At 46.5% G+C, this 12280-nt stretch overlaps 1 protein-coding gene and 1 pseudogene across 5 annotated transcripts in view; one reads left to right on the top strand and one right to left on the bottom strand.

Moving 5' to 3' along the window:
- The window catches only part of ANKFY1 (ankyrin repeat and FYVE domain containing 1), a 92281-nt gene that overhangs the window by 4680 nt on the left and 75321 nt on the right, over positions 1 to 12280 (bottom strand). For 4 of the 5 annotated variants that reach the window (XM_020280924.2, XM_012779192.3, XM_075994228.1 and 1 more), the window contains 8 exons: positions 11911 to 12067; positions 11009 to 11209; positions 9256 to 9432; positions 5014 to 5161; positions 4472 to 4562; positions 3746 to 3870; positions 1942 to 2088; positions 11 to 101 (listed from right to left, as the gene is read on the bottom strand). In XM_020280924.2, coding sequence (XP_020136513.2) covers positions 11 to 101; positions 1942 to 2088; positions 3746 to 3870; positions 4472 to 4562; positions 5014 to 5161; positions 9256 to 9432; positions 11009 to 11209; positions 11911 to 12067 — 1137 coding nt within the window. Of the gene's footprint in view, positions 1 to 10; positions 102 to 1941; positions 2089 to 3745; positions 3871 to 4471; positions 4563 to 4684; positions 4771 to 5013; positions 5162 to 9255; positions 9433 to 11008; positions 11210 to 11910; positions 12068 to 12280 lie in introns of those variants that run through there. The other variant, XM_075994230.1, reaches the window with a different exon arrangement.
- Positions 5157 to 7809, top strand: LOC105879158 (H/ACA ribonucleoprotein complex subunit 3 pseudogene; annotated as a pseudogene).

Genomic DNA, 12280 nt, shown 5'->3' on the forward strand with positions numbered 1-12280 from the left:
GGGGTCTTACCAGTGATGTTTGCGAGTTGTGACTCCAAACTTGGCAGTGCACTCGTAGCAGTTGGAGCCGTCACACCACGGAGGCTCCTTAGACAGCATATCTGTAAGACACGCAGGGTAAGACTAGTTCCTGTCAGAGACTGTGCCAGGCATAACTTGGAGTTTAGAAGGAGCAGGGAAACAGACCAGCCAATACAGCAGCACACTGCGGCGTGCCATGAGGATGAAGGAGCAATATATTCTAACTGGCTCAGGAAAAGCTTCACAGACGAGACCATGGAGAATCAGTATTTGCTAGACTGACTGGGGGGAAAGGCAATAGTGTTAAGGTCGTGCAGTGTCTGTGGGGGAAGTACATGCAGTCGGGGAGGGCTGGGTAGGGTAAGGGATGGTGGGGAGGGAGCAGAGACCACACAGCTAGAAATGCTGGCCAGGGACAAATGGTAAGGGCAACATAGAGGATGGACCAAAACAAGGCACACTGAGGAAGCAGAATGTGTCAGATTTGGTGACTGAACAGAAGTGTGGGATATGAGAAGGTGGCAGGGAGCAGGAGTGAGACAAAGGCTTCTGGATGGAGTGCCTCAGTCTGTGGTGAGACCACCGGCAGAGAACAGCCCTACAAAAAAGAACTAGAGCTCTTTTTTATAGAGCTCAGCCTTCACATTTAGATTGGGAATTATCAGTGTAGACAAGAACAACAATCACCAGGACTTATTTACTGAACTCTGACTCTGCCAGGCACTGTTCTGACAGCTCCATATAGAGAAGTAGACCGAGCTCATGGGGAGGGAGCAGCACACAAATCAGTCACTTCCCAGCCACTTCCAAGCACCTTCTTCACATCAGCACTACAATGGGAGCAGTGCGAGCTCTTACAAGGCTGACCTTAAATCTCATCATGTATTGAAAAAAATTATAAAAAAGAAAAAAAATTAGGCCAGGCACGATGGCTCACGCCTGTAATCCTAGCATTCTGTGAGGCCGAGGCAGGTAGATTGCTCAAGGTCAGGAGTTCGAAACCAACCTGAGCAAGAGCAAGACTCTGTCTCTACTAAAAATAGAAATTAATTGGCCAACTAAAATATACAGAAAAAATTAGCTGGGCATGGTGGCACATGCCTGTAGTCCCAGCTACTTGGGAGGGTTGAGGCAGGAGGACTGCTTGAGCCCAGGAGTTTGAGGTTGCTGTGAGCTAGGCTGATGCCACAGCACTCACTCTAGCCTGGGCAACAAAGCGAGACTCTGTCTGAAAAAAAAAAGAAACTAAACAAGTGCATGGCATAGGGAAAATTAAAGTAGACTAGACACCACAAACAATGCTTTAATGCTGGCTCTGCCCAAAACCAGCTTTGTGACCTTAGGCAAGCTACCTACGCCGAGATCACATAGCTACCAAGAATTTTTGAGCTTGTTTCTCTGCCCGTCCGTCTCCACCGTGGGTGATGACAGCACAGGCACACGCAGGCACTCAAGGCATCCTCACTCTTTCCGCCACCTCAGTGGGGAAGAATACAGACTTGCAAATGTGAAATTATGAAGAGTGAAGTACTTCTCTTCACAAAGGGAACACAGAGAAGGAAGAATAAGTGGGGAAGGCCATTTTGAACACTATAGGGGATCTGAATCAGCCTAACAGCCAGGAGACAAGGGAAGGTGACTTGCCTGGAGCTTGTGGATTTCTGGAAGGTTCAGGACAAGTAGGAACCTGACAGGGGCTCCAAGGCGGGGCATGTTGAAAAGAGACTGCTAACAGTGACCCTCCCAACACTGCTCTAAGGCCCTTCATACCACTCACAGAAATAGTCCTGTATGATGCTTGGAAACTACTGGTTCAGACAGTACAGTAAGTCATTATAAGACTTAAAGATCATAAATACATCTAGATAATCCACATCGTAACAATGCTTGCGTTGAAAGAGCGAAAAGTAGGCCACTCACCTAATAATCTAAACAGAAGTTGCTTGGTGGCAACCTGGTAGTTGAAAATGTTGATGCCTTGGTTATTATTCACCCCAAGGCGAGCCCCAGATCGGACAATGGCGCGGCACAAGTTGGCATTCCCCTTCATGTATGCTAACAGCAGCACTGGAAAACAAAAACACAGGTAGGGCTACTTCCCACCTGGCCCCAGCCTGGCACTGCCAAAGGGTGGGCAGAGGACAGCTGAGGGCAGGACAGATTCCTGACAGGACATGTGTTTGGAAAGTCCCCACAGACACACAGGGGCCCCAGAAAAGACCTCCATCAAGAATCGGCAGCCCCTTGCAATAAAGGATCTGGCCACAAGAAGGATTCCAGAGACACAGTCTTTCCCATGTAGAGCTCTGGCTACAACAGAAGTGAGGTAATACAGGTAGGTAGGGATCCAACACTGAAGGAAAGCATACTGTTGTCTCAATTGCCTTCCTCTGGCATGAAACAATGGTTTTAAGAGAGACCAAAGATCTTTTCACACAATGTAACTGCGTCTAAAGACCTGTGAGTTGTATACACATGGAGAAAAAAAAAATATCAGCATGGGGAATATACTCCAGAAAGTTCTTCTGTCCCATGGAGCCTCTCCTCTCTGCAGGGGCAGACCCAGTGGAATCCAGGCTCTGGCCAGGCCATCCTGCTGGTCTTCCCCACCAACAATTACAGCTAACAGCAGCTCCTCTTCACTTACCTTTACCAGACAATTTATTTAAATTCTTTCATTTAACTCTCACAACGATCCAGTAAGATGAGGGTTATTATTTTTATTATTGAATGAGGAAAAGGCATAGAGAGGGGAGAAAATTTACCTAGTCACCATGCTAGGACAGGACAGAGCTAGGCATGTGAACCCAGGTCTCTGTAGATCGGAAGCCTAGACATCATGCCCCTCCGTGCCTGCCTGCTCACCCGCTCCTGGCAGTGACCCCCAGTGAGTATGTGGTGGGTCTAGCAGCTCACCCCCAGGGCCTGACTCCTCTGAAACTCAGATCCATCACTGCCAGCTTAAAAAGCACATTCATGTGTCAAGGCCAAGACCTCTTCCCAGGCCACAGAAGCTCCGGCATAAAGGTGCCTAAATGGGAATGCAGCAGCCACAAAGGTGCTCGGAGAGCTCTGTGCTGGGATGAGAGATCTGGTTTTCATTCTGGTTTTCCTTGAGTCTTTATTTCCTTACCTGAAAAATGGGGCTACATCTATGTATTTTGCTTACTTATGGGACTGTTGTGAGAATTCAACATGAAAATGAATGCAAAAATAGGTCAAAAAGCTCTGAAAGCTACACAAATGAACACAGTGATAGTGGGTAGCTACAGCAAACCACAGGAGAGGGCTATTTATTAATACTCTTGATAAGGTGTCCCATGTATCTGTATATAATTTGCCACTTTTTCAAAGCATGTCAACACTTACTGTAGCACATTTCCTCCTTCTGAAGCCTGTGAGGTACTTACATTTTATATCTCTGTTGGAATTTAGGAGCTTGGGTAGGGCCATGGTTGGCCAGATAAAAGGGAAATAAAAACAAGTAGGCAGACTGTTCAGACACGGGTATGACTCTGTAGCACTAGATATACTTCAGATGTGATTATGCCTAAATGACACTCAGAATTATACCACGGGGTTTTGTGGCAGATGGTTAAGAGAGCCCAGCCAAAATGCCTTAAGCTGAATGCCCTCAGATAATGACATGAGTGCCTGGGCTTTTGTTTTTCCAGAAAGCAAGGTGTGTAAGAGAGATAGGACACACAAACACTTTATTACATACCTGTGTTGCCTTCTGCATCTGGTTTATCTAAAGGATACTCGGGCATGCATTCTAAGAAGAGTTCAAAGATGGCCGCTGCATTCTCTTTGCCATACTGTCCCAAAATATGCAGTGGTGACTGACCCCTGATAAAGCAAGTCGGAAAAGTGAGCTATGTATATGCCAAGGCCATCATACACAAAAGAAAGGGAATTTTCTGAACTCTGCAATCCTGGATAACCTAAAGAAGACTTAACAGGTCACAAAAGTTTTTCTAAAAAGTAGTTCTTTTGGGTTTCAAAAGTAGTTCAAAGGGTCTCACTCTGTTGCCCAGGCTAGAGTGCAAGTGGTGTCATCATAGCTCACGGCAACCTCCAACTCCTGGGCTCAAGTGATCCTCCTAAGCAGCTGGGACTACAGGTACCTGCCACCATGCCCAGCTAATTTTTCTATTTTTTTATAGAGACGGGGTCTCGTTCTTGCTCAGGCTGATCTTGAACCCTTGGTCTCAAGCAATCCTCCGCCTTGGCCTCCCAATGTGCTAGGATTACAGGTGTGAGCCACCATGCCCAACCTAAAAAGGAATTTTTATAAAAACAAAAATGCCAGGGGACCAAAAACTGTTCAAGTGCCCCGGTAGCCAGTTCTGCAGTGTACACCTGAGAGACGATGGGAGGCACTACTAGCTCTCAGTGGCAGGCCAGGTGCCAAAGAGCCCTGGTCCCTGCTTTGACCACACACACTCACCTCAGATTAAAAGCTTCAGCGTCCACTGTGCACTCTGTCAGGAGAACCCGGATGTTGTTGAGCCGACCATGCATGACAGCGAGATGAAGAGCTGGGGAGTAAATCCTTTTACTGTGCAAGCCCAGGGGCACACAGAGAAAAATCTCAATCCTCCTCACCCTCGAAAACCTCCCTGTAAATGGGACCCAGCCACACTAGCGACTAGCCACGCACCAAGCCATCCTTTCCGGTCTTCTCTGCCCCAACAAGGAGTCACAAATGTAATCTCATGAGCCTCTGCCTTCTGTTTCAGCAGTTATCTAAAGGTGAGATCGAATAGTTTCCCAAGAAGCCACTTTAGGCTTCCAGGGCTACCAATCAGATGAGGAGGCTGCCCAAGGCCTGATGCCCTGCCCAGAGCACATTCTGCCACAGCTCTGCTCCTATAAAAGCCAACCTCCCCCAAGGGGGAACAGACCCAAGGACGCAGTGCACCTCCACCTAGAATGAGGGGACTGCTCGAGGCACCCAGCGCTGGCCACAGAGGAATGACTAGGAATTACCATTATTTCCATTCTCATCCACAGCAGCAAAGTCCACTCCATTCTCCAGGAGGACTGAGCAGATGGTAGGCAGGTCCTGCTGAGCAGCGAGATGGAGGGCAGTCTGGCGATGCTTGGTTAATTCATTCACTTTGGCTCCTGCAAGAAGCTGTTGAAGTTGATTATATGAGCAGCCTCTCTACCACAATCAAGGTCCCACTTAAGGGGGCAAACCCGTATGTCTTTTGATATCCACAGAGACTGACAGTCTGCCCTAATGGCAAAGCTGGAGCATGAGGGCCTCACACACACTACTGGCGAGCAGAAACCAGCAACTATCCATCAAAACGTTAAACAAGGCCAGGTGTGGTGGCTCAAGCCTATAATCCTAGCACTATAGGAAGCTGAGGCGGGAGGACCACTTGAGATCAGCGATTTGAGACCAGCTTGCACAATATAGTCAGACCCTGTCTCGATAAAAAATACAAAAATTAGCCAGGTGTCATGGCATGCGTCTGTAGTCCCAAATACACAGGAGACCAAGGCAGGCGGATTGCTTGAGCCCAGGAGTTTAAGGCTGCAGTGAGCTATGATGATGTCACTGCACTCTATCCCAGGCTCGGGAAAAAAATGTTAAACAGACATTCCTTGGGACACAGAAATTCTACTTCTAAAACTTTAGCATATGAGACCTGCCCAGGACTGTAGTGATGTTCACTGTACTACGTAAGGATGTCCACTGCTTGTACCAGTAAAACCTGATGGCAAAAAGGGTTTGTGTATAAAAATTATAATATATGCAACAATAGAACAGGTAGCCTTTAAGATGATATTTATGGATTAATATGGAAAATGTCAATGATATAAGTTTTTAAAACCCTGCAAGTTAGAAGACAGTATGATTCCATCTGGAAATAAAGAGCCATGTGTACACATACACATGCACACACATACACAAACATACACACATTCTGAAGGTGTTTAAAAGCATATATACCAAACTCAGAGGAGAGTTGAGAATGAAAGGGAGATGCTATCTGTTTTATATCCTTCTGTGCTTTAAATTTTTCCACAATGAGCACATACTATTTTTATATTATTTTTTTAAAAGAAAGAACACAAGGAAATACAGAATCAAAGGCAGGAAGGACCTTTAAATAATATCTTGTGAGATGGAGCTGCTGCCGGATTTGGAAGCTCTGGCAAAGTGTGGTCATGTTTCTCCAGTATTACCTCAATGACCAGGGAGAGCAGGTCTATACGCTGAAGAAATTTGACCCGATGGGACAACAGACCTGCTCAGCCCACCTGGCTCGGTTCCCCCAGAGGACAAATACTCGCGACACCGCATCACCATCAAGAAACGCTTCAAGGTGCTCATGACCCAGCAACCACGCCCTGTCCTCTGAGGGTCCCTTAAATTTCACGTTTCTTGTGCTCGGAAACTCCTTAACCAAACTGTTCAGTCTGTGAGCCATGAAGTCATTTTACCAGCCATGCTCTTTGGAATCCAGTCTCATCATGGCCTTTGATCATGCTTGTGTGAGGCAGTCATGGTAGCATCCCCCAGAAAGGGAACAAGTTTGACTCTTTTTTCTTTTTCCACATTTTTCACATGCCAGGTTAAGGTTATTAAAGATAAAATGATTTGAAAATAAATAAATAAATAATATCTTGTTTATTCATTTAATATTTAAAGTTCATTCACTGACCTCTTTCTGATAGTTTCAAAGACAGCTGCTGTTAACAGAAAATACTCTGTAGTTTAGTCACAGCCCAGTTTGCCTCTCTGAGGCTTGAGGCTACCCCTCGTTCCTCCATCTGTGTGTGCAAACACTGCCGCTGGGAGAATCTAAGCACTGGTCAGTTGCTCTGGTTCTGGCCCTAACTTCTGAGTCCCAGCCTCCCCAGAACTCTGTGCACCCACTCAAGTTACTCATAGATGAGACGTATCGTCAGTGGATATGGGACACGCCAGACAGCAGATACCATAGAGGGACAGTCAGGGTCACTAGTGCTGTTCTAGGCATCGTAGCTAACCCCAATGTTGGCTAACTAGGGGGAAGGAGATTCTAAGGCATTGTGTCAGTGTGAACAGGTTCAAACATCATGCTGCCCCAGTTTAAAGAGGAAGGAACACATGGACATTAGTTGGAAGATCAGCTGTTTCTAGGCACTTCTATCACTTGTGAGATCAGGCCTTAGTAAGGCAGGAGCATGAACTTGATAAATGACCTCAAACCTCCCTAGGCTCTCAGGAAGCAGAAAGACTGAGGAACATGAGGCCTGATTCCCTACAACTCCAAGGCTCTTCTCCACCCCCTTGGCTGCTTGTCCCATGACCAGTCTGTGCCTGGCACCATCAGACCCACCTCCTCAGTCCTTCTCCATGCCATCCTTCACTGTCATTCCCTCCCCTGGTGTCTTCACTGGTGATCACTCGCACATCTGTACAACTCAGTGCCAAGGCATCTTTTTTTTTTTTTTAAGACAGTCTCACTATGTCACCCTGAGAGGAGTGCAGTGGTGTCACTGTAGCTCACTACAGCCTCAAACTCCTGGGCTCAAGTGATCCTCCTGGCTCAACCTCCCGAGTAGTATTTGGGACTATAGGTGCGCACCATGACATCTGGCTAATTTTTCTATTTTCAGTAGAGATGGGGTCTCACTCTTGCTCAGGCTGGAAAGCATCTTCTTTAAATGCTCTCTCAGCTCAAACACATACCAAGCCATAAAAGTTTTTCTAAAAACTGTTTTTCAGGCTGAGCACTGTGGCTCATGCCTATAATCCTAGCACTTTGGGAGGCTGAAGCGGGAGGATCACTTGAGGCCAGGACTTTGAGACCAGCCTGGGTAACACAGCTGAGACCTTGTCTCTACAAAAAAAGGGGAAAAAAAATCTTTTTTAAAAAAATTATTTTTCAAGAACAAAATCACCAGGGCACCAAAGACTGGTCAAGCACCCTGGTGGCCACTTCTGCAGTGTGTGCCCAGGGCTGATGGAGGGCACTGGTGACAGCCAGCTCGGAGGAGCAGACCAGGAGATATGGAGCCCTGTCTCAGCTCTTGGCCATGTTCTCTCAGCTCAAACAACGCAGTGGTTTCTCCATTCCCTAAAAGATACAGGCTGCCCACAGTTCTTGCTTTGAAATTTGACACCCCACTCTCTGGTCTCTGCCTGCCTCTCCAACCACATCTACAACTCTCTACTCAGATTTCAACCAAACTTTCCTACGTAAAACATGCCACATGCACTCATCAGCCTCCACATCTTTTCTCAGACCTTCCCCTCCCTGGGTGGCATTACTGTTGTACTGTGAAAAGAAGGATTTGGAGTCAAACAGAAAAGACTAAAATCCCATACTACCACCGAATAAGCCTTGGCAGAAGAAAAAAGCCCTTCTGAGCCTAAATTTCCCCCTTTATAAAATGTAAAAATTTCATACACCATCTGTGGTTTTGAGAATTAAGAGACAGCTCACTTGAAAGTCCCAATTGTCACCACCATCAGGCTCCCCATGCTCAGGCCCTTGGGGAGGGGCAGCCTGCCAACGGGCCCACCCTGGGCATTCCTGAAAATGCCCTTGGCTCCCCCCACCCATTTTTTATTTTGAGACAGAGTCTCGCTTTGTAGCCCAAGCTAGAGTGAGTGCCGTGGCGTCAGCCTAGCTCACAGCAACCTCAAACTCCTGGGCTCAAGCAATCCTCCTGCCTCAGCCTCCTTAGGACATGGGACTATAGGCATGCGCCACCATGCCCAGCTAATATTTTCTATATATATATTAGTTGGCCAATTTTTTTCTATTTATACTAGAGACGGGGTCTTCTCTTGCTCAGGCTGGTCTCGAACTCCTGACCTCCAGCAATCTGCCCGCCTTGGCCTCCCAGAGTGCTAGGATTACAGGCGTGAGCCACCGCGCCCGGCCAGCTGCCTCCTTTTTTAATAATAATAATTCCAAAAAAATGCCCCAGTTCAATGCCTGATAGAAAGCAGACAGGCACCGGAAGCGGAGTTCTGCTCCCTTTGTGCTCCCACCCTACTTCTGCCACCTGCCTGACCCTACAGCCCACATAGTCCACTGGGCACTTAGGACATGCAGCTCCTTGACATGCCTGTCTTCCTGAGCATACTGGCCTCACTCCCCAAATTCACACTCGCCTTTCACAATATCTGGCCAAACACTAGTGATGAGAGATTCTGCACATATTCTACAACATGCTTTGTCCACGTGTTACATGCAGTAATGTTTTTGTGTCACTTACCAAATTGCGGACAATCATCTCTGAGCCCGCTTGGACGGCAAGGTGCAAAGGGGTCAACTTGGAAGCATCCTGGACTCTGGAGTTCACATTAGCCTGGACGCTGATCAGGAACAGGACGCTTTCAATGTCGGAGTTCTGAACTGCCACGTGAAGAAAATTCCGACCCTTGTTATCCACCTACAGCAACAAGTGGGAACCAAAATATTAGTGGGCCCCTTTTAAGAGTGTCCCCTGAGCATCTGCCAGCTGCACTGACCACTGGAGAAGTCATGACATAGACCTTCCTGTGGTTCCAGGAAACTCCCTCCCAAGAACCAACAGTAAATGCTAACCCCCACCCCCACCTATCCACGCAACAGACCCACTCTGCATTTGTGCCCATGACCATATGTGTGTGGTCACATCCACGTGGTCAGCGGAAGGGAACCACTACACTGATCCAAGCTGCCCTGGCATCCTCCTGCAGTAGGAACTGGATGTGGAAAAGCCAAGAGAGACAACCTGCAGGACAGGAAGGAAGGCACCAAAATATTGGGATGTTCAGAGACAGGCACAGGAGATTAGCCTTGGGAGTCTCTTTAGCTTTGGCTAGAACAAGCATTCAGCATCCTAACACCACAGCTGCAATGCCAACCTAACCCCTGAGCAATCAAACAAAGGTTTCAGAAATGTGCAGTTTCCTCTTTTACTAAGCTACAATACACAATGAGGGGGCAGCCAACAGCAAGTTACAGAGTTTTCTTTACTAATGTAAGGCAGACAGAGCTCACTGAAATCAAACTGAAATCAAATACTGTAGTTACAAGAGCTGCCATTAGTGTGAGTGCTTGGGTGCAAGTGAGGGAGATGCCCGTGCTACACATATTACATCACACACGTGTCTACAGTATGTGCCAGTGTAACAAGCAACGTATCTGCAAAGGGCTTTGATCAATAGTAGGATTTCATATTAGCTAGAGAGGAAATGTGAGATGACTATTTTCATTCATGAACATTCTGCACTAACTGAACATGTGAGGTTAACGCCTTTACAATCTAGTCACACTTACAAAAACGCTGAAGATAGTTTATGTGCAGAAGCCTGAAATACCAAGCAGTAATCTTAATCATGCTAGGATTTCATTTCACTTAGGTCTCAAGTTTCCATTTCACTTTAATAAATGGCTATTTATAAATCTTAGCAGTATTCTAAGTGCTGGCTACAGTCAAGTTTCACTAAGACTGACCTGACAACCCATCCCTGCTCCTACCTCAGATCACTTGTTACTGCTGCTTCCCACCCAATCTGTTGTTGCCAATCAACAATTCACCATCCAGATTCAGCAGCTGGTAAAGAACCACAAAGAACAGGACAACCAAGCCTGCTAAGTTGAGTAACAACTTAACTCCTCTGAAATATTCAGAAAGTTGCCCCAACATCACAACAGAAGCTCCTCAAGTTCATTTTAAATCCTTTTAAGACATTCATTACTAGGGCAATTAACCAAGCCAAAGCAGAGCAGACCCCAGGTGTTCCTACTGCAGAGTCCAGTTACCTCCACTCCCATCTAAGCATGCCACCACTAGGGCTGACATACAGAGTAGAGCGGCCAAAGCTAACCTTGCACTGGCAGGGCATCTGAATAGCCAAATTTTAAGAAAAAAGAGTCTAATTTCAAAACAAATGTCTCTATACAGAAGATGTTAAGTCTCCACGTAACAGGTTCTACTGTGCTCAGGGCAACGTGGAGAACGTCGGGTGGGGGTCACCAACCTGTTCGGCAGCCCCGGACTCTCGTTTTAGGATGGCCTCAGCTGCCTTGTTGTTCTTGTAAGTCATGGCACAGGCAAACGGGGTTAGCCCTTGTCTGTCTCGTACATTCAAGTGGATATCAGGGTGAGAAATCAACAACTGAATGATGACACCATGTTGGTTGCTGATGGCCACATGGATGGGCGTTCTTCCTTCTGCATCCTATGGGGACAAGGCACAGATTTCAATGTACAATTAAAGATGATAAAACTTAAGGAAAACATGAAAGGGGATAACTTTTAAATCAAATTTTGGTTATCAGAATCAATACTACCACCCTGTGTTTGACTCAGCTTTTAAACAGGCCAAACACAAAATGGCTGAAAGCCACTCCCCGTTACACCACTCTCCAGTGACCCGGTGGTGACAGTGGGTCCAGCACAACCACATTTGTTTTAGATCACAGCTGTAAGTTATACCACTCCTTATCTTATAGGGCATTGTATATAAGACTTCATGGGCTAGAACGTTGAAAAGCATGAAGGAATATAACTCAGGCGTGCTCAGTTGTGCTACTGGAACATTTTCCTAAACACGGTACTCAATTTGGCACTAAACCAAACTCAATGGGCATCTGTAACTAAGGGGGGAATAGGAAGCAAAGAAAAATAGATAAAACAAATCTTCCTCATGCTGTAGTAAAGACAAAGGCACAGAGCAGAAAAGTCTTAACCTGAAATCATTAAAATTACAAGACAGGCTGTATGACTCAGAGAAAATCACTTTACCTGTCCTAGCACAGCCCTATTCATGGTAAAGCAGAGAACTGGGACCAGGGAATCTGCAAGGTCCCTTAACATAAGAAGAGATTTCTATAATTCTGGGGCTACCATCTATTTCTCTGGAAAAGAGAAACTACATACCTGTGCATTTACATTGGCACCAAACTCCAGAAGACACTGTACTGTCTCTTCCAGCCCCCAAGAGGCTGCCAAATGCAAAGGTGTCTGCCCATCTCTAGCCTCTTCCTCTCCTTCTCCGTTAGCACCTGGTTGTCTGGGACTATTCACATCACAGCCACTGAAAGGAATGGGGAAATAGAAGGAAGGCCATGCTTCTACCTAGCCTATAAGCATGCTGATAAATGCATAGCAGCAGCTTCATCTAGTCCAACAAAAAAGCTGCTGCTGCCAGGGTCTGCTATCTAGGTCTTTAGCTTCAAATACTAGAGCTTGGGTCCCACTCCTAGACTCTTCTGCAATTGGTCTTGGGAGCATCCTGGGCATCAGAAGT

Source organism: Microcebus murinus, chromosome 18 (genome assembly GCF_040939455.1).
Source record: "Microcebus murinus isolate Inina chromosome 18, M.murinus_Inina_mat1.0, whole genome shotgun sequence".
In the NCBI taxonomy this organism is placed as follows: domain Eukaryota; kingdom Metazoa; phylum Chordata; class Mammalia; order Primates; family Cheirogaleidae; genus Microcebus; species Microcebus murinus.